Source organism: Anomaloglossus baeobatrachus, chromosome 5, assembly GCF_048569485.1.
Source record: "Anomaloglossus baeobatrachus isolate aAnoBae1 chromosome 5, aAnoBae1.hap1, whole genome shotgun sequence".
In the NCBI taxonomy this organism is placed as follows: Eukaryota; Metazoa; Chordata; class Amphibia; order Anura; family Aromobatidae; genus Anomaloglossus; species Anomaloglossus baeobatrachus.
The window spans coordinates 347,901,928-347,922,396 of NC_134357.1; the positions used below are offsets into that span (position 1 = coordinate 347,901,928).

The 20,469-nt window shown below is 49.2% G+C and overlaps 1 protein-coding gene across 1 annotated transcript in view; it reads right to left on the reverse strand.

The window, feature by feature from the left end:
* The window catches only part of TRPC4AP (transient receptor potential cation channel subfamily C member 4 associated protein), a 112,467-nt gene extending 92,250 nt beyond the window's left edge, over positions 1 to 20,217 (reverse strand). The window contains exon 1 of the mRNA XM_075347568.1: positions 20,042 to 20,217. Within this exon, the coding sequence (XP_075203683.1) occupies positions 20,042 to 20,161 (120 nt within the window). The 5' untranslated portion in view covers positions 20,162 to 20,217. The remainder of the gene's footprint in view (positions 1 to 20,041) is intronic.
* Positions 20,218 to 20,469: the final 252 nt, after the last annotated feature.

Here is a 20,469-nt window from a genome sequence, read left to right on the forward strand (position 1 = left end):
TCTGCCACCTCCGCTTCATCCTCCAGAGAGTCCTCATGCTGAGACCCTGAGCAGTGTGAAGAAGTCGAGGGAAGCTCCCAGCGAGTCCGCTTAGCCGGTCTGGGACTGCGGTCCGTGTCGGAGTCCTCACCGTGGGACCTAGGAGTCACCCCAGGAGCACTTTGCTGCTCCGACCGAGGGGGGCCTGGGGGCAATGAATCAACCGTGCCCGGGGCCTGTGTTACAGGTCTGGACTGCAAAGCTTCTAGTATCTTAGCAGACCATTTATCCATAGACTGAGCCATGGATTGTGAAAGTGACTCAGAAAGTTTCTCAGCCAACACTGCAAACTCTGTCCCTGCCACCTGGACAGTGGTAGCCGGTGGTTCTACCTGGGCCGGGGGTCCCACCCGTGGCTGAGGCTCCGGCTGAGTGAGTGTCACAGGGGCCGAGCATTGCACACAATGAGGGTAGGTGGAACCTGCAGGTAACATAGCCGCACAAGAGGTACAGGTTGCAAAATAAGCCTGTGCCTTGGCACCCTTGCTTTTTGCGGACGACATGCTGTTGTCTCCTCTTAGAGCAATCAGTGAGGGTATATAGCCAAAAGCAAATAATGCGGCCGAACAGAGCAATGTATACAGTATATGGATATATCTATATATACTCTTCGGCACCCGGGGGGGCCAGCACCAGGTAACCGGTGCGGCTTACCGACCGCCCTCAGCGGTTGTGTGTCCACCAGATTCCCTGCCTGGGCCTCCCAGAGCTGGAGCTCGGTCTGAAGTTCTCCACCGGCAGAAGTGCAGATAGCAATGGCTGCCAGCGTTCTCAAGAGGAGGAGTGAGCCGTGGGCGTGCCTCAGAAAGTGCGGGAATCTGGTGCCCCACGGTGCTCAGTGAGGGGGGAGGAGGATACCTAGTATGCTCCAGCCCTCACCGCTGACGTCCAGTCTAGCGTCCCGCCCTTACCCCTGACTGGCAGGCCCGGGGGCGGGAGTATGCGGTACTAGGCCGCAGAAGCCGGGGACTAAAGTTAGTAACCCGGCCGGCAAACAGGTGCGGTCGGCGCGGTAGTCCCAGCGGTGGAGCTGGAGGTGTCAAAACACACAGCAGCCGCTGCAGCTTCTGTTACACAGGCGCTCTATGCGCCGTCCCCAAGGGGACACAGAGTACCTCAGAGTAGCAGGGCCTTCACCGCTGACGTCCCCTGACGATACCCGATCTCCTGTCCGTCAGATTCCCCCAGGGGCTGCGGAGGGAGCCCGGTCCCAGTGCATGGTGACCGGCTAGGATCCCACTTCTCCCAGAGCCCCTAAGGGATGGGGAAGGATAACGGCATGTGGCTCCAGCCTTTGTACCCGCAATGGGTACCTCAACCTTAACAGCACCGCCGACCAGAGTGGGGTGAGAAGGGAGCATGCCGGGAGCCCTGTTAGGAGCCCTCTTTTCTTCCATCCGATAAAGTCAGCAGCTGCTGCTGACTAAAATGTGGAGCTTGCGTGCATGTGTGCCTCCTTCAACACAAAGCAAAAAACTGATGGGCCCGTGATGCACGGGAGGGTGTATAGGCAGAGGGGAGGGGTTACACTTTTTAAAGTGTAATACTTTGTGTGGCCTCCGGAGGCAGAAGCTATACACCCAATTGTCTGGGTCTCCCAATGGAGCGACAAAGAAAAACGCATTGCGCCGGATCTGGCGCGATACGGCTTGTTTTACAATGGAAGCCTATGGACGCCGGATCCGGCGTAATGCGGTAAAATGGATGCGGCCGCCGGATCAGTTTTTGTAAACTGAGCATGCTCCAATGTATTGAAAAAAGAGGATCCAGCAAAAAAAAAACAAAAAAAAAAAAAACACACGAATAGGATGCAAAAACGGATGTGACGGATCAGTTTTTTGACGGATCAGTTATATTGGAACCGTCAAAAAAAAGGATCAGGCACATCAGTTTTTGCATATTCTGCGCCAGATCCGTTGCATCAGACACACGCCGGATTGTGCCTGATGCCAAAAACTGATGTGTGAAATTAGCCTTACCTTTCTGCCTATGCACAGTGCAGGAAGAAAGCTGTCAAACAACAGCAGAGATGGGGTTATACAATTATACAACTAAGAACACTAGCAGATTTGCAGCATCATAACTACAGCAAGAACCCCACTAAAATGACACAGCAGTAGAATCGGGGTGTCTGCCTCACATTGCAAAGCATAAACCTGGTGACAGATTTCTATAAAGGTCTCAAACATCCACAAACAAGCAGAGCTGCACCAGCGGTGGCCCCCAGCTGCTGTTCGGGTCCCAGTGACTTGGCTGTAGTGGTGAAGTCACGTCAACAGCACACGTCACTGCTGGAGCTAATCACTGAGCTTCGAGCTTGTGCTGAGGTACACCCAGTGAGCGCAGGTATCTGTTCTGTTTGTTATCCTACAGCAGGGCTGTCCAACCTGCGGCCCAGCAAGACTATGAATCCGGCTGAACACAGACTTGTAAACTTTCTTAAAATATTATGATTTATTTTTTTTTTGTTACTACACATCAAATTTCACATAGAATATGTATGATCCTACTGTTTGTTAAAAACATAAAACTACACTGATAATACCAGTTCTGCACAATCAGTGCAGTTTCAGAGGTAGAAAGGATCTATGGGGATATGATGGTCACGTGACCAAAGGTCCTTGGGTGGTCCAAGACCAGTTTTACAGGGAACCTGTCACCAGAATTTTCGCTATGAAACTAAAAGAATCCCCTTTTGCAGCTCCTGGGCTGCGTTCTAGAAAGGTTCATCTTGCTACTGGCCCCCCTTTCAGACCTAAATAACAACTTTATAAAATATTACCTTTTGCTATGGTGATGAGGTTTGTTGGCCCCGTGGGCAGGCTGTATTTTGTCTGCTATTCCCCCTCCTGCCGCTGTTCGCCATCCCCCAGTGTTCATTTACATAGATTAGGCTGCCGCCCTCATCTTCCGCAGTGCACTGGGAGTCTCGCGCATGCGCAGTGGCACTATCGCGGGACTGAGCACTGTTTTCAATTCGCGAGCGCCGGTGATGTTATTGTGCAGGCGCGAGATTATGGGCGGGTACTTGGATGATGCTGGTGATGACATTCACAGCGCCGCCCATAATCTCGCGCCTGCACAATAACATCACCGGCGCTCGCGATTTGAACACAGTGCTCAGTCCCGTGATAGTGCCACTGTGCATGCGCGAGACTCCCGGAGCACTGCGGAACATGAGGGCAGCGACCTCATCTATGTAAAAGAACACTGGGGGACGGCAAACAGCGGCAGGAGGGGGGATAACAGACGAAATACAGCCCACCCACGGGGCCAGCAAACCTCATTACCATAGCAAAAGGTAATATTTTATAAAGTTATTTAGGTCTGAAAGGGGGGCCAGTAGCAAGATGAACCTTTCTAGAACGCAGCCCAGGAGCAGCAGAAGGGGATTCTTTTAGTTTAATAGCGAAAATTCTGGTGACAGGTTCCCTTTAATGTGGCAAAGGTTGAACACCTGTGTCTTAGAGCATTGTCTTAGAGCATTATGGAGTTCTCTTTCCTGAAAGGCAAACACCCTTTTAATGGCATGTATGACTACTGTGATATAATGATCCCATGAGGTTGTATAGTTTCCCTCTGAGATACTATTGATGAATGTTTTAACACTACACAAAATGCTGTGCCATTTATCTAATGTTCTCAGACGTTACCACAATAATGTTTATTCTCAGAATCACTCCCTTCACAAGGAGGAACGATCTGACCAAAGAGCTAGAAAACCGAACGGAAATCAACTGGAGTTCTGGAAAATTACAAAACACTGATGTTTCAGTAACTAGTAATTTTTGGGGACCAATCTCAATTGTGGCGCGAGCCATGAAGAGCTACTGCAGGACGATGGGTTTGGTCCAGACTCCGGCCCTAGTTCTCACCTATTTGAAGACACAAAAAGCAGAAAAACCCCTGGTATAAAAGACGTACGTGATCCACAAGCTGCTCCGATGTAGCCGCCCATTCAACCACAGCAGGCTCAACACAACAATGGAATCAAATTGTTCCCTACCTGCAATACCACTCGTATAGTTTATTTCGCCCAATATCATACATGTCCACACTACAGTTCAAAAGTTTAGGGTCACTTAGATATTTCCTTATTTTTGAAACAAAATCACATTTTTTTCAATGAAGCTAACATTAAATTAAACAGAAATACACTCTATACATTGTTAATGTGGTAAATGACTATTCTAGCTGCAAACGTCTGTTTTTTAATGCAATATCTACATACCGTGTTTTTCCAAAAATAAGACACTGTCTTATACTTTTTTTGCCCCCCCAAAAAGCGCTAGGGCTTATTTTTGGAGGAGGTCTTATTCTTGGAGAAACACGGTTGGGGGTAAGTTTACCCCCCAAAAAAGCAGACCCCCCACTTCCCAAGAGATCTCCGGTTGGTGCTGCACGCCGTCCTACCCTGCTGCTAGCTGACACGCTGACACACACAGCAGATCCCAGACACACACAGCAGATAACACACAGACACACAGCAGATCACAGATATACACAGCAGATCCCACACAGATCGCAGGCACACACAGCCGATCACAGATACACACAGCCGATCACAGATACACACAGCCGATCACAGATACACACAGCCGATCACAGATACACACAGCCGATCACAGATACACACAGCCGATCACAGATACACACAGCCGATCACAGATACACACAGCCGATCACAGATACACACAGCCGATCACAGATACACACAGCCGATCACAGATACACACAGCCGATCACAGATACACACAGCCGATCACAGATACACACAGCCGATCACAGATACACACAGCCGATCACAGATACACACAGCCGATCACAGATACACACAGCCGATCACAGATACACACAGCCGATCACAGATACACACAGCCGATCACAGATACACACAGCCGATCACAGATACACACAGCCGATCGCAGATACACACAGCCGATCGCAGATACACACAGCCGATCGCAGATACACACAGCCGATCGCAGATACACACACAGCCGATCGCAGATATACACAGCAGATCACACACAGCAGATCGCAGGCACACACAGCCGATCACAGATACACATAGCCGATCACAGATACACAGCAGATCGCAGATATACACAGCAGATCACACACACACAGCAGATCGCAGATATACACAGCAGATCACACACAGCAGATCGCAGGCATGCACAGCCATCACAGATATACACATCCGATCGCAGACACACACAGCCGGTCACAGATACACACATCCGAATGCAGACACAAACAGCCGATTGCAGACACACACACACACACACATCACATCCGGCACTTACGGCAGCAGGGAATGAGAGCAAGTCACATGTCCGTCCGCAGGTCCTGTTCGTCGCGCTGCACTGCACTGCCTCTCAGGATTCTCCCGGCGAGAAGAAGATATCGGTGTCACTGGATGAGGTGAGTGTGTATGCGATCCGATGTGTGTGTGAGATTTGTTGTTTGCGTGTAAGCCGATGTTTGTGTGTGTGATCTGACTGTGTGTGCGATCCAATGTTTGTGTGTGAGATCTGATTGTGTGTGTGTGTGTGTGTGTGTGTGTGTGTGTGTGTGTGTGTGTGTGTGATCTGATGTGTGCGGGTGTGTGATCACTGCAGGTCCTGCTGCTCGGCGTCGGGTGAGTGTAATTGCCGGGTGCCGCTGTGTATAATGAAGTGTCCTGCAGTATCTGTATCTTTTTTAGCTGCACGGACACTTCATTATTGATCCGGGACTAGGGCTTATTTTCGGGGGAGGGCTTATATTTAAGCCTTTCTCCGAAAATGCTGAAAATCCCTGCTAGGGCTTATTTTTGGGGGAGGTCTTATTTTTGGAAAAACACGGTAGGTGTATAGAGGCCCATTTCCAACAACCACCACTCCAGTGTTCTAATGGTACAATGTGTTTGCAGACTGTTAGAAGGCTAATGGATGTTTGGAAATCCCTTAAAAACCCTTGGTTCAAGTATGTTAGCACAGCTGAAAACAGTTTTGCTGATTAGAGAAGCTATAAAACTGACCTTCCTTTGAGCTAGTTGAGAATCTAGAGCATTACATTTATTGGGTCTATTAAACTCTCAAAATGGCCAGAAAAAGAGAACTTTCATGTGAAACTCGACAGTCTATTTTTGTTGTTAGAAATAAAGGATATTCCACTTGAGAAATTGCCAAGAAACTGAAGATTTTCTACAACGGTGTGTACTACTCCTGTCAGAGGAGAGCACAAACAGGCTCTAACCAGAGTAGAAAGAAGTGGGAGGCCCCGCTGCACAACTGAGCAACAAGACAAGTACATTAGAGTCTCTAGTTTGAGAAATCTACGCCTCACAGGTCCTCAACTGGCAGCTTCATTAAATAGTACCCGCAAAACACCAATGTCAACGTCTACAGTGAAGAGGAGACTTCAGGATGCTGGCCTTCAGGGCAGAGTGGCAAAGAAAAAGCCACATCTGAGACTGGCTAATAAAAGGAAAAGATTAACATGGGCAAAAGAACAGACATTGGACAGAGGAAGATTGGAAAAAAGGGTTATGGACAGATGAATCGAAGTTTGAGGTGTTTGGATCACACAGAAGAACATTTGTGAGATGCAGAAAAACTAAAACAAATGCTGGAAGAGTGCCTGACGCCATCTGTCAAGCATGGTGGAGGTAATGTGATGGTCTGGGGTTGCTTTGGTGCTGGTAAAGTGGGAGATTGGTAAAAGGGATTTTGAATAAGGAAGGCTATCACTCCATTTTGCAACGCCATGCCATTCCATACCCTGTGGACAGCATATGATTGGAGCCAATTTCATCCTACAACAGGACAATGACCCAAAGCCCACCTCCAAATTAAGCATGAACTATTTAGGGAAGAAGCAGGCAGCTGGTATTCTATCTGAAATGCAGTGGCTAGCCCAGTCAGCAGATCTCAACCCTATTGAGCTGTTGTCGGAGAAGCTTGACCGTATGGTACACAAAGAGTGCCCATCAAGCCAATCCACCTTGTGGGAGGGGCTTCTGGAAGCACGGGGTGAAATATCTCCAGATTACCTCAGCAAATTAACAGCTAGAATGCCAAAGGTCTGCAAAGGTGTACTTGCTGCAAAGGAGCATTTTGTGACGAAAGCAAAGTTTGAAAGAGCAAATTATTATTTCAAGTAAAAATCATTACTTCTAACCTCGTCAATGTCTGGACTATATTTTCTATTATTGTGCAACTCAATTGATAAATAAAAAGTATGATTTTTCATAAAAAAGACAACATTGTCTGGGTGACCCCAAACTTTTGAACGGTAGTGTATATACGAGTATGTTGTACTGCGTGCAAGTTTAAAAAAAGAATAGCTAAGGACATGATGCCATACTAGAGCCTTCAAAAACAAGATGTTTGATGTCTGGTTTATCCAGACTTTTCATGATAAGCATCAAGGCAATGTTTCATCACTGATTGTCACAGGTATGGATAGTGTTAATAGACCACCAAGAGGTGGTAATTGGGCTCAGGTTCTGTTACAACGTATAGCATATTGGATCCCAAGACTAGATACCTGATCCCTTAATATAGCCTCAATTTTAAAATCGACCTTATGTACCTATTATTATATAATGGCCTTTAGCGCAATCTCGAGCCAAGGCGACTTGATGGATGAATGCTCTGTAGGAAGATCGATTTTGTGCCAGCCTAGATATGCATACTGGGGTCGTCTTCTCCATCCTTTTCTTGATAGCACCAAGCCATTGGGTTGCTGGTCTTCCTCTTCACCTTATTACTTCTACTCTTCCAACCATGTCGTCCTTCTGCAGCGATTGCTCTCTTCGTATGATGTGTCTATAGAAGGCAAGTTGTAGCTTGGTGATCCTTGCTTCCAGAGAAATGTCTGGCTTGATTTGTTCCCAAATGTATCTGTTTGTTCTTCTTGCCATCCATGGTATTGATAACATCCTTCTCCAGACCATATTTTGAAGGTGGTGATTCTTTTTTTGTCTTGTTTCTTTATCGTCCAGGTTTCGCCTCAATGTGTTACCACAGAAAAGACCATACTATGGATGAGTAGTGTCTTCTTCACCAATTAAATGTTCCTCGATTTGAACACCTTGTCCAGTGACTTCATTGCTGATTTGCCCATAGCTATTCTCTTATTGATTTCCGGTGTCGTCGCTGCATCTTTAGTAATCATTGATCTGAGTAGGTTGAAGTCCTTTACAACTTCCAGTTCATTGCCGTCCATCTCAAATGTGTCCCGGTCATACTTGACAGTAGCCAATATCTTTGTCTTCATTGTTTTGAGTAGGAGTCCCATGTTCAAACTTTCCATGTTGACACTCTATAATAAGTCCTTCAGCCCATCTATGCTTGTCACTAACAATGCTGTATTGTCTGCATATTTAAGATTGTTGATGATTTGTCCAGCAATTTTGAGTCCTTTTTCGGCAAGTCCAGCTTTCCTAAAAGTTGAAGAGAATGGTGAGTGTGTTGCCTTGTCTGACATCTTGCTCTACCTTGAACCGTGCCGTGTCACCGTGTTCTGATCGGACTGTTGCCTTTTGGTCGATATAAGGTTCCTGATGAGGCTGATCAGATGGTTTAGCCCATATCCTTCATAGTATTACTAAGGTTCTGGTGATCAACACAGTCAAAAGATTTGCTGTAGTTGATGAAGCAAAAAGAGGGCTCCTTGTTACATTTTTTGGCCTTTTCCATTATCCATCTAATGTTAGCAATCTCTTGTTCCTCTGCATTTTCTGAATCTTGCTGGTTCCTCTGGCAGCTCTTTGTTGAAGTAAGGCTATAACCGTGTTTGTAGGATTTTCTGTAGTATTTTACTGGCATAAGGTATGACCACAATAGTCCAATAGTTTCCATAGTCTGTAGCATCTCGCTTCTTCAGAAAAGGAATAAACACTTATCTTGTCCAGTCCTTGGGCCACTGACCAGTTGTCCATGTGTTGACACCGATGTGTGATGACATCAATTGCTGCTTCAGAAGACTTTATTAGCTCTGTTGGAATATTGTCACATCCAGGTGCTTAGTTTTTGGACAGAAACTTTATCGCAACAACGACTTAATCTTTTAATATGTTCAGTTTGCCATCATTTCCAGTCTCAGTTTCTTCCCATTTCATGGAGCCATTCTTTTAGAGGTGCTCTGTGTATTCTTTCCATCTTTTATTGATCTGTTCTGGTTCAGTTAGTTTGTTCCCATTGGCATCTTTTCACATTCCCACTCGGTTGAAACTTACTAGCGTTTTACTACTTTGCATCAGTTTTTGGTTATTGATACACCTATATATAAATTCATTATTCGGTATGATTTCACTTGCAAATGTTAATTTTGTTAAATGAATGTTTTTTTCTATATATTTAATATGCCATCTAAAAATAATTTTAATTTTCTTAATTCAAATGTTTTTTGACAAATATGCATTTGGAAAAGGGTTTTAATTTTTTTTAATATTATTTTGTACACATAAATTATGTTTTTCTTTTATCACTTATATTGTGTGGGTGATAGCAAACATTTTGCTAATCTGTGCATTATTATATCATTATTTCTTTACACAATGTACAGGGTTAACACTAGAACTACTGGACTTGTGACACCTATATAGAAATACATGGTGCAAAGTAGTCAAAATGACTACCTCAGTAGTTCTAGTGTTAATAATGTTTTCAAGGACATATATGGGAGGTTTTTTTATATGCTCTCCACTTCCTCCCCATTTTTTTGAGAATGTGTGTCATATAAATGTCTCTTTTAGACACATTTTGCCAAGATTGAGAGCTAAAGTAGCTTGAAATGAGTAGACCAGGTATCTTCTATGTATATTAAACCTTTTTTTTAAGGATCAAAATGTGATTTGATTTTTTTTTTTTCTTTCCCTTGCAGATGTTGGCTTTCCTTCACTTTTCTACGGCTTCATGCAACTCACGTTCCGGCCCATGTCTCCGTGCAGCGCACCCTAATCCATGCATTGCCTGCTCTGGTGACCTGATGTGATACTGTCCTGTTTAATGTTGGTAAAGAAGTGTGAAGGTTACACCAATAGAGCAATATTGGTATTTTACACATAGTGACTGAAGACCAGCAATGTAATGGGTGGAACATACAGTGTTCTTGCTGTCGGCCGGCCAATTACTTTGATATTGGTCTCTGCCTTCATTCTTTAACATGGAGCAAGTTTGCACATGGCATGTTATGGATTCAATTCCATGGTGGTGTCTGGCCACAAAAGTAATCTGAGCTGGCACCTAGGCCTGGGGAAATCTGCTGATGTCAAAATAAAGGAAAATAAAGCAAAACTATAGGCAAAAAGATTATCCAACGTTTAAAGTTTAACAGTTGTTTTAATTTTAACATAAATCAATGGTACACATTAAAATAAGCAACTGTGTAATATATCTTATCAGAGAAATGTGCCTCTTTCTCTGCATTCAGTGAAGACTCATTACTGAGACAGGAGATGCCAGTTGTTACTGATGAGATTCTAGGACAACGGGAGGAGCTAGGGAGAGGGGCCAGAGGCACACACAGAGAAAGGGGCCAGAGGCACACACAGAGAAAGGGGCCAGAGGCACACACAGAGAAAGGGGCCAGAGGCACACACAGAGAAAGGGGCCAGAGGCACACACAGAGAGGGGCCAGAGGCACACACAGAGAGGGGCCAGAGGCACACAGAGAGGGGCCAGAGGCACACACAGAGAGGGGCCAGAGGCACACACAGAGAGGGGCCAGAGGCACACACAGAGAGGGGCCAGAGGCACACACAGAGAGGGGCCAGAGGCACACACAGAGAGGGGCCAGAGGCACACACAGAGAGGGGGGCCAGAGGCACACACAGAGAGGGGGGCCAGAGGCACACACAGAGAGGGGGGCCAGAGGCACACACAGAGAGGGGGGCCAGAGGCACACACAGAGAGGGGGGCCAGAGGCACACACGGAGAGGGGGGCCAGAGGCACACACAGAGAGGGGCCAGAGGCACACACAGAGAGGGGCCAGAGGCACACACAGAGAGGGGGGCCAGAGGCACACACAGAGAGGGGGGCCAGAGGCACACACAGAGAGGGGGGCCAGAGGCACACACAGAGAGGGGCCAGAGGCACACACAGAGAGGGGCCAGAGGCACACACAGAGAGGGGCCAGAGGCACACACAGAGAGGGGCCAGAGGCACACACAGAGAGGGGCCAGAGGCACACACAGAGAGGGGGGCCAGAGGCACACACAGAAAGGGGGGCCAGAGGCACACACAGAGAGGGGGGCCAGAGGCACACACAGAGAGGGGGGCCAGAGGCACACACAGAGAAAGGGGCCAGAGGCACACACAGAGAGGGGCCAGAGGCACACACAGAGAGGGGCCAGAGGCACACACAGAGAGGGGCCAGAGGCACACAGAGAGGGGCCAGAGGCACACACAGAGAGGGGCCAGAGGCACACACAGAGAGGGGCCAGAGGCACACACAGAGAGGGGCCAGAGGCACACACAGAGAGGGGCCAGAGGCACACACAGAGAGGGGCCAGAGGCACACACAGAGAGGGGCCAGAGGCACACACAGAGAGGGGGGCCAGAGGCACACACAGAGAGGGGGGCCAGAGGCACACACAGAGAGGGGGGCCAGAGGCACACACAGAGAGGGGGGCCAGAGGCACACACAGAGAGGGGGGCCAGAGGCACACACAGAGAGAGGGGCCAGAGGCACACACAGAGAGGGGCCAGAGGCACACACAGAGAGGGGCCAGAGGCACACACAGAGAGGGGCCAGAGGCACACACAGAGGGGCCAGAGGCACACACAGAGAGGGGCCAGAGGCACACACAGAGAGGGGCCAGAGGCACACACAGAGAGGGGCCAGAGGCACACACAGAGAGGGGCCAGAGGCACACACAGAGAGGGGCCAGAGGCACACACAGAGAGGGGCCAGAGGCACACACAGAGAGGGGCCAGAGGCACACACAGAGAGGGGCCAGAGGCACACACAGAGAGGGGCCAGAGGCACACACAGAGAGGGGCCAGAGGCACACACAGAGAGGGGCCAGAGGCACACACAGAGAGGGGCCAGAGGCACACACAGAGAGGGGCCAGAGGCACACACAGAGAGGGGCCAGAGGCACACACAGAGAGGGGCCAGAGGCACACACAGAGAGGGGCCAGAGGCACACACAGAGAGGGGCTAGAGGCACACACAGAGAGGGGCTAGAGGCACACACAGAGAGGGGCTAGAGGCACACACAGAGAGGGGCTAGAGGCACACACAGAGAGGGGCTAGAGGCACACACAGAGAGGGGCTAGAGGCACACAGAGAGAGGGGCTAGAGGCACACAGAGAGAGGGGCTAGAGGCACACAGAGAGAGGGGCTAGAGGCACACAGAGAGAGGGGCTAGAGGCAGGAGCTATAGGAAGGGGCTAGAGGCAGAGGGAGGAGCTAAAGGCAGAGCTCTGCCTCCTCGCTCTCTTATCTACATACAATCTCATCAGCAACAGCTGATGTGTACATGTTTATTAAGTAAAAAAAACAGTGAGTTTTCTAGTGGAAACCGCTATGGGGAGTTTTTTCAGGAGTTTTTTTATTCCCTTAATCGAGTTTTGCAAGCAGTTTTAGGCTATGAGCACACAGTCTTTTATTGTGCTTTCACACTCCATTCTTCCCCACGTTCAGTGGTCCCATCGGAGATTACGTTTAAACCTGTAACTTTTTAATCCGTCGGGGATTACATCTGAACCCGTCGTTGTAGGAGGGTCTCTGCCACTGGCATCTTTTTCGCTATACTGTCAGGAATAGAGAGCAGGCAACTTTTGAGCTCAAGCCGTCCGAAGAATAAACAAAAGAAGTGAAAAAAAGACTGAGCATGTGCCCCGTAATGTCCTTTTTACATTGATGGATTATGTTCATTTTATGGGGCTCTTTGTCAGGTGAAGGACGCCAACGAAATCCACCAGAAAAAGATGTCATGTGTCTTACAGAACGTCACGTCTTATTTCCTGAAGTGCTCTTTTTGCAGCCTTTTCATTTACCAGCACCTAGTTTGGAGCGCTTTGCTTCGGGAGACTCTTCTAAGAAGTGACACGCACATTCTTTTTCCCCACCAGATGTTTGTCAGAAGCTGAAGTGAAACAAAAACGCTCAAAAGACTGAAGACAAACAGGAAAGTGGTTTTACAATAGAAATTAATAAGAAGAGCTTTTTCGGAGTAATTCTTCACAGAGCAGAGCACCCATGTGAAAAGAAACAAGAGCTAATAATATATATATATATATATATATATATATATATATATATATATATATATATATATATATATATATACACATATACATACACACACACACACATATACACACTATATAATATATGTATATAGACTTCTCCCGTGCCAGTTTTCTGGAAGGTAAGACCCCCGGACCTTCGTCAGAGAGGGGGCATGTTATGATTAATAATCACACAGAATGAGACGTGATTGTGACACTTCTGTTCAGCATACTATCATGAACAGGACACAGAATTTTAATTGCAGTTAAAAAAAAAATAATAGTAAAAAAAAAAAACACTATAGGAATCTCGAGAAAAAAAAACAATGACACCATCAGTTTAAATTCTCCTATTCACAATATATAAAATGCCAGCATATCTTCTTAAAGGGAATCTGTCACCAGGTTTTTGTTACTCCATCTGAGAGCAGCATAATGTAGGGGCAGAGACCCTGATTCCAGTGATGTGTCACTTACTGAGCTGTTTTCTGTCATTTTGATAAAATAAGGGTTTTCTCTGCTGCAGATCTAGCAGTTATACAGAGCTCATGAATATGCTGGATTACCTGCAACACGCCAAGTAGTCCTCTAATGCCAAAATCACTGCTTAATCAGCAGTAGATCAAAACTACACTAAGCAGCCCAGTAAGTGACACATCGCTGGAATCAGGGTCTCTTTCTTTACATTATACTGCTCTCCGATTAGGTGGAAAAACCTGGTGACAGATTCCCTTAAATAACCCTGGAGGAACAGAGTTTAAATCTTGCCCAGGAGCCTCATTTACGTAGTATAACAACAGTATTTGATTTTGGGCCTGGCACATCTATACATCAAATAAAGCATCACATTGTTGAGGATGCTGATACGCCTGTATGTCTGCAGGCAGCGCTGTATATTCCCTGGTATAACTAAATCAATGGGGGGGAGCATGTTCTTGCTACCAGCTTTTGCGCTCTACCATAGTTTTAATTACCAGTATTGCGTGGTGAATTGTTTACCACATATTTAGCCATTATCATAACTTGTACAAATGATTAAACTTATGGTAAAGCTCAAAAGTTGTCAAAGGAGTACTACAAAGACAAGTAATGAGGTCCGACAGTCATCTGATCCATCACATCACTATGGCTGCCATTGTAAACAAAATCCACTACACAGATGTGAGCAAAGCAGTGCTAGAACCTTTTTGTTTAGTTAAAGTGTGACAAAGCTTCTTAAAGGGTATCTTTCGGTTTCTGCTACCTCATCTTATAGCTGCATGATGTAGAGCAGGGGTGGGGAACCTTTTTTCTGTCGGGGGCCATTTGGAAATTTCTACCAACCTTCGGGGGCCGCACAAAATTATCAATGTTTAAATGACCCTGCTATATTGGGTGAAGCAATTAATTAACTGGGGGCATGGGGCTGGGGGCACAGACACCACACGCGGGGCTGGAGGCACAGACATCACTGGGGGGAGGCCACAGACATCACTGGGGGGGAGCCACAGACATCACTGGGGGGGAGCCACAGACATCACTGGGGGGGAGCCACAGACATCACTGGGGGGGAGCCACAGACATCACTGGGGGGGAGCCACAGACATCACTGGGGGGGAGCCACAGACATCACTGGGGGGGAGCCACAGACATCACTGGGGGGGAGCCACAGACATCACTGGGGGGGAGCCACAGACATCACTGGGGGGGAGCCACAGACATCACTGGGGGGGAGCCACAGACATCACTGGGGGGGAGCCACAGACATCACTGGGGGGGAGCCACAGACATCACTGTGGGGGTCTGCACACACGACTGTGGGGGTCTGCACACACGACTGTGGGGGTCTGCACACACGACTGGGGGGGCTGCACACAGGACTGGGGGGGTGCACACAGGACTGGGGGGGTGCACACAGGACTGGGGGGGTGCACACAGGACTGGGGGGGTGCACACAGGACTGGGGGGGTGCACACAGGACTGGGGGGGTGCACACAGGACTGGGGGGGTGCACACAGGACTGGGGGGGTGCACACAGGACTGAGGGGGTGCACACAGGACTGAGGGGGTGCACACAGGACTGGGTGATGGGCTGCACATAGGATTGTGTGGGGGTGCACACAGGACATTGGGGGGCTGCACACAGGACTGGGGGGGTGCACACAGGACTGGGGGGGTGCACACAGGACTGGGGGGGTGCACACAGGACTGGGGGGGTGCACACAGGACTGGGGGGGTGCACACAGGACTGGGGGGGTGCACACAGGACTGGGGGGGTGCACACAGGACTGGGGGGGTGCACACAGGACTGGGGGGGTGCACACAGGACTGGGGGGGTGCACACAGGACTGGGGGGGTGCACACAGGACTGGGGGGGTGCACACAGGACTGGGGGGGTGCACACAGGACTGGGGGGGTGCACACAGGACTGGGGGGGTGCACACAGGACTGGGGGGGTGCACACAGGACTGGGGGGGTGCACACAGGACTGGGGGGGTGCACACAGGACTGGGTGATGGGCTGCACATAGGATTGTGTGGGGGTACACACAGGACATTGGGGGGCTGCACACAGGACTGGGGGGGTGCACACAGGACTGAGGGGGTGCACACAGGACTGGGTGATGGGGTGCACACAGGACTGGGTGATGGGGTGCACACAGGACTGGGTGATGGGGTGCACACAGGACTGGGTGATGGGCTGCACATAGGATTGTGTGGGGGTGCACACAGGACTGGGGGAGAGGTGCACACAGGACATTGGGGGGCACACTGCGCTGAGAGTTTCATGCAACTCTGGGGGAGAGGGTTTACAGAACTGGTGTGGGGAGGCACAAAGCATTGGGCAGGGCATATAGCAGCAGAGGGTCGGCGCTGGACTCACAGCAGCATTGCACTCACATCACCGGAGTGCAGGAGCCGGACACACTGCATCAGAAGGAGAAGGCAGGCACTGATCTCCGGAGGGCAGGGGGCGGACACACAAGGCAGGAAGCTGTGAGGCTGCTGTGGACCCGCCCACAATTGGCACTGGCCGACGGGAGAACACATTGCAGCACAAACAGCAATGTGTGGATTTAAAGGGCCGGCGGCAGCAAACCGCGGTGACAGCACCAGCACTGCCTCCCCCGGGAATCTGCCCGGGGGCCACATAAAAGGTCATGGCGGGCCGCATGCGGCCCGCGGGCCGGAGGTTCCCCACCCCTGATGTAGAGGCAAAGACTCCGATTCCAGTGATGTGTCACTTAGTCTACAGGATGCAGCAGTTATTATAAAATCAGTTTTCTCTGCTGCGGATTAGCAGCTTCCTGCGTACACTGTGCATAGGCAGAAAGCTGCTAATCAGTGATGAGGCCAAGGTTAAACAGAGCTGGTGACTTGGAGGCAGGAGACACCTAGTCTAAAATATGGGATTATACTTAAAAAAGCAACACACAGGCCTGTAAGTAACACATTGCTGGAATCAGACTCTCAGCCCCCACATCATGTGGGACCTACAGATCGGTGGGGGTCAGGTTCTTGAGACAGTAGTACAGGCTTCTTGATCCCCACCAAAATGACATTGCAAGGTGTTGTAGCACCAATCGCACAGTGAAAGTAAAAAAAAAACAAAACAAAAAAAAGTGTATATACTCTAAAAGTCGTTCAGGAGTGCATCACATATGTGATGATCGTTTTTTTTCCCACTGATAGAACATATACCCATGAATGTTATTGCAATAAATAAAAAAAAAAAATCACAGACATGTGAAAATGACTTGCAGCACACATTGCCATCCATGTTCTGTTCTTAACACTTGAATGGAGAAACTTTGCAATTTCATCGTTTGGGTTTTTTCCATCTGAGGAAATCAGTGATGAAACAGATGGTAAAAACTGAGATACTGCTGAAAGTCTGGTCCAAAACCAGGGCTGTGGAGTCGGTAAGCCAAACCTTCGACTCCGACTCCTCAAATTCTCTTGCACCGACTCCGACTCCGGCTCCGACTCCGGCTCCTACATATATTGCTTAGTTAGGTGAAAAATTTATTGTTGTACATGAATATGTGTATGTGAACATCAGACATTTAATAATTTTTATGATACGATAATCAAGATATTTGGATAGAACATAAAATATATTTATTGGAATACAACTTTAGAACACAAAAAACTGTAATAAATTGTAAATATGTAATACACTATGTAATATACAGTAGATTACATATATATCTTGTGTGTGTATATACACTGTGTGTATATATATATATATATATATATATTACATATTTACAATTTATTAGTTTTTTGTGTTCTAAAGTTGTATTCCAATAAATATTTTATGTTCTATCCAAATATCTTGATTATTGTATCATAAAAACAATTAAATGTCTGATGTTCACATTGTACTACAATAAATTTTTCACTTAAATATAAGCATTATACTAAATGTTATTATTTAGTAAAATATTCAGCACATTCTGCATTGCACTCCTGTCCCCAATTTATTATATATTTTAAGAGTCGGAGTCGGTGCATTTTATACCGACTCCGACTCCACCAAAATGAGCTCCGACTCCGACTCCACGACTCCGACTCCACAGCCCTGTCCAAAACACTGAACAAAATTGGATTTTTTTACATGCAAGAAAAATTAATGACATCTTAGGGCCATTTCGCCGTATTACCGGATCCGGCACGCTCCAGTACAGTGTAATACTGTACAATGTCATCGCGGTAAGCTCCAGTCACATGACAGCATGTGACCGGAGCTTGCGCTGCCATTGTACTGTATTACACGGTACTGGAGCGTGCCGGATCCGGTAATATGGCGAAATGCCTGATGTGTGGAACGGCCCTAAGTGAGGCCTACAAAATGGATATGATCGTACAGTATGGGAGATTTATTACTACAGGTGCGAGGAGGAGTGGAGCAGCTCCAAGTAACCACCAGTCAGGTCATTACGTTCATCAATGACAAGCCTGCACAGACACACCACCAGTACACTACGGTATGTGGTCAGGTCATTGTGCAGAACATGGAAACACTCATCAGGCCTCACTCAGCGCACTTCTGATACAGATCAGGAGATGAAGGTGTTGGTGACTATCATAGGAAGTGTCCTCTGGGGGCGACCGGCTGCAGGGGATCCCCGCGTGGGGCGACCGGCTGCAGGGGATCCCCGCGTGGGGCGACCGGATGGAGGGGATCCCCGCGTGGGGCGACCGGATGGAGGGGATCCCCGCGTGGGGCGACCGGATGGAGGGGATCCCCGCGTGGGGCGACCGGATGGAGGGGATCCCCGCGTGGGGCGACCGGCTGGAGGGGATCCCCGCGTGGGGCGACCGGCTGGAGGGGATCCCCGCGTGGGGCGACCGGCTGGAGGGGATCCCCGCGTGGGGCGACCGGCTGGAGGGGATCCCCGCGTGGCGCGACCGGCTGCAGGGGATCCCCGCGTGGGGCGACCGGCTGCAGGGGATCCCCGCGTGGGGCGACCGGCTGCAGGGGATCCCCGCGTGGGGCGACCGGCTGCAGGGGATCCCCGCGTGGGGCGACCGGCTGCAGGGGATCCCCGCGTGGGGCGACCGGCTGCAGGGGATCCCCGCGTGGGGCGACCGGCTGCAGGGGATCCCCGCGTGGGGCGACCGGCTGCAGGGGATCCCCGCGTGGGGCGACCGGCTGCAGGGGATCCCCGCGTGGGGCGACCGGCTGCAGGGGATCCCCGCGTGGGGCGACCGGCTGCAGGGGATCCCCGCGTGGGGCGACCGGCTGCAGGGGATCCTATACAGATTAATAAACAGAATGCAGATACTAACAGCCAAGAGGAGCCGTCTGCTGGAAACAAATGTTATGTGCAATGGACGTTTCTTCTCAGCCAACACGAGCGCCTCCTGCCAGACTCCCGTGGACATTTTGGAAGCCATGACTTATTTTATTGTTGCTGATGGCTCATCAGGGCCTGTTGTTTTTATGGGGATGTTGTGTACTTTTTCTGAATACCATTTTGAGCTAGATATATGACTATTTTTATCAGTTTTTAGGGAAGTGGCAATCATTTGTGCCCATGTGATGCACAGTGTAGCATAAACGATACGAATTCTTTATTTTGAGCGTTTATGACCATGATACATAATACCTTTTTATCCCACCTGGGGACAGAGCTGCGATCTGTAGAAATACATTGTATTCTACAGTATTACTGCCTGTCAGTATCACAGGCTATGGGCCTGTAGCGATGGCAGACCTGAAGGGCTCCCGTAGGCCCATGACTGCCCACTCTACACCACGGGATGATGTACAGGGAGCCCCCGCCATCTATCAACCCCGTAAGATGCCCTGGTTACCACTGACCATGGCGATCCAGCGGACATTGGGCAGAAGCGGCCAGATCACTATGACAACTGTCATCATACAGGGTCTAGCGCTCACTAATGACTTGTGCACCTGTCACTCATTTGTTTACTTTACTGCACTGATGATGTGTTGGACACCGTGGTGACCTCTGCAGCCAATCACTGGCCACAGCTGTTACGCCTAGAAGTACAGAACAGCGATTGCCTGCAGCGGTTACATGACTGTACGGCAAAACAAAGATCGGCGGGCACCACTGGGAAGTGTATTCTGTATATGGCCCCACCACAGGGAGCTGCTGGTCACAGGGCTCCAGAAGAGCTGGACGGACAGACCGGGAGGAAGGAAAGCAGGACACTGATGGAAGCCACAGCGGACATATTGTATCCGAATACCACAGCTGACAGCAGCGCTGCCGGGGTGAGCCCAGGACGCCCCTGCGCCCCGGCCGGCCTCCTACCTGAGATCCCCGGGTCAGGCCGCACCCGCTCAGCTGTCCCCGCCGGACCCGATGTAATATATTCTCCACCCGGCAGTTACCCGGCCCCAGCCGAGGAAACGCGGCCCCCGCAGCGGCCATGGATTCGTCCACTGCCGAACAACGGGAAATGGGGGATTGGGAACCGGATACAGCGCCCCCCACCGGCCAGCACAACGGAATCCAGCGCAAAGCACGGTGGGAAATGCATTCCTGGAGGTGACTGGACGCGAAAGACGCCACACCGGAAGTGACCCGCAGTGTGTTCTGGGAGTTGGAGTCCAGTGTGTCAAACTGCAGTACAGTATATGCATTGCAAACCGATAGCTGGATAGGTGGTCACCCAATGCAAGGAATACAAGGAGGGGAAGGCTGTCCAACTCAGCGAGGCAGAAAGAAGCTCTTTATTA